This window comes from Vigna angularis, chromosome 4, assembly GCF_016808095.1.
Source record: "Vigna angularis cultivar LongXiaoDou No.4 chromosome 4, ASM1680809v1, whole genome shotgun sequence".
Taxonomy (NCBI): Eukaryota; Viridiplantae; Streptophyta; class Magnoliopsida; order Fabales; family Fabaceae; genus Vigna; species Vigna angularis.
In genome coordinates, this window is record NC_068973.1 from 3,787,397 (window position 1) to 3,789,272 (window position 1,876).

General features: G+C 30.7%; 1 protein-coding gene across 1 annotated transcript; it reads left to right on the forward strand.

The window, feature by feature from the left end:
* Nucleotides 1-481: 481 nt before the first annotated feature.
* On the forward strand, nucleotides 482-1,876 carry LOC108331271 (transcription factor MYB1). The gene is made up of 3 exons (XM_017565919.2): nucleotides 482-694; nucleotides 774-903; nucleotides 1,443-1,876. The coding sequence occupies exons 1-3, from the start codon at nucleotides 574-576 to the stop codon at nucleotides 1,696-1,698; spliced, it is 507 nt and encodes a 168-aa protein (XP_017421408.1). The 5' UTR covers nucleotides 482-573; the 3' UTR covers nucleotides 1,699-1,876.

The following is a 1,876-nucleotide window of genomic DNA, read 5'->3' on the forward strand; positions in this document are numbered from 1 at the left end:
AATATATTTTTATATTTAATTATACTATATATTATTTTATTTCGCATTAATATTGTTTTCTTTTCTTTTCTGCTTCTTTTATAAAAATATTATAGAAACAGAATTTTTTCTTTACATAAATGGCAGGACAGGATGTATTTTAATCTAATGAAATTTTCTAAAAAGTAATCTTTGTTCTCACAATTTTACAAGGTCCCTCTTCATTAGTTGGCTTAAGTACTGTATAAATTAAATGTTACATTTTAATGATACATGGTTTATTTAATAAAACATTAGACGTGATCGATGAGATGACCATGCTTGTCATTTTATTTGGTTATTTATAGAATTAAATGAGAGCAAATAAAAAAAAATAGTTATACTTGTCTGGTTGGAAAGAAAAGAAATGAGAGAGTTAATTAAAAATAATACAAAAAAATACTTTTTTATACTCTTGTCAAATAAATATAAAAGTGAATTAGTTTACGTAAAATACTGTGAACTGAAGTGACCTTCTTCGGTTTCAGACTCTTTCTTTCTCTACACTTATAAATTGAGTAAACAGACAGAAAGATTCTGCATTTTGAGTTGCCCATGGAACCGAAGAACTGTTGTGAAAAAGAAGGAGCATGGTCTTCTGATGAAGACCAAATCCTCTTGAAGTATGTTGAACTCACTGGAGAAGGAAATTGGACAGACCTTCCCGAAAGAGCTGGTACATATATGCAAAGAATTACCATCTTTTTCAAAAAGAAAATTCTGAATTTTGATTCTCTTTCGCTTGTGCCGAATAGGGTTGAAAAGATGTGGTGAGAGTTGCAAACATCGATGGCTGAACTATCTCAAGCCAACCATCCCCAGAGACAACTTTCTTTGGGATGAACAGGAACTCATCATCAGACTGCATAAACTCTTGGGGAATAGGTATATATATATATTGCTTTTCTGATTTTTTTCTTCTCCATTTTCTTTCAATTAACCTCAATTTTAAGCTAGTGTAAGCTACCTTTGTTTTTCCAGTGTGTTTCTGGAAGAGCTTTCTGAAATCTGAATCAAGTATATATTACTATATCGATCTGGTTTACTGGTATCTCACAGTTGCAGTTGTCTGAGTTAATAACCACAGCATTTTCGTGAGTTGTCTAAAGTTTCCTTGGATAATGAGAAGAAGCACTAGGAATCGTAAGAAAAAGAAACAAATTTTGTTCAAATGTGGTTTTTTTTTACAAGAGTATTCTTTTTCAAACCAAGTTATTCTTCTGTCTTTTTCAATAGTATTCTTTTCAAATCCTGATATACTTATAAATGTAATATATATTATATTTATTACATTAATTTCATTTTTTATTTTTTTATTGTATAAGTAGTTGCAAAAAACTAGATTGCCACATCCTAATTCAAATTGTATATTTGTTAAAAAATATTAACGTAAGTATAATAAAAAAATAAAATATGTGGCACAGATGGTCAATGATTGCAGGAAGATTACCAGGACGCAGTGAAGACGAGATAAAGAAGTACTGGAATACGTATTTGAGCAAGAAGGTAGAAGAAAAGAAGAAGGTTGTGAGAAGTAGTAGCATGTCTAGTGTTGAATCTCCATGGTTGTCTGAGAATGAGCATGCTATGAATTCCATGGAGTCTCCAAAGCCTGTGATAGTTAGACCTAAAGTTGTTAGGTTAACCAAGCCTGTGGTGGCAAGACTGGTAGGTGCCTAATGGAATATGCAATCAACTTTCCTCTCCATCCATTTCCTACTATTGTTTTTTGCTAGGACCCTAAGAATAATAATAAGGTTGATAACTACTTTCAACCAACAACTTATTTTCTTATTTCCTTTTTCTTTCAAAAGTATATAAATCTATTTAAGTGCTTACTTTATATTCATTTATGTTA

Bases quoted from the DNA above. Each gene is read 5' to 3' on its own strand.
- LOC108331271 (XM_017565919.2), top strand. From the start codon at position 574: ATGGAACCGAAGAACTGTTGTGAAAAAGAAGGAGCATGGTCTTCTGAT. The intron at 695-773 runs GTACATATATGC...TGTGCCGAATAG, and splicing joins AGACCTTCCCGAAAGAGCTG to GGTTGAAAAGATGTGGTGAG. The intron at 904-1,442 runs GTATATATATAT...TATGTGGCACAG, and splicing joins CATAAACTCTTGGGGAATAG to ATGGTCAATGATTGCAGGAA.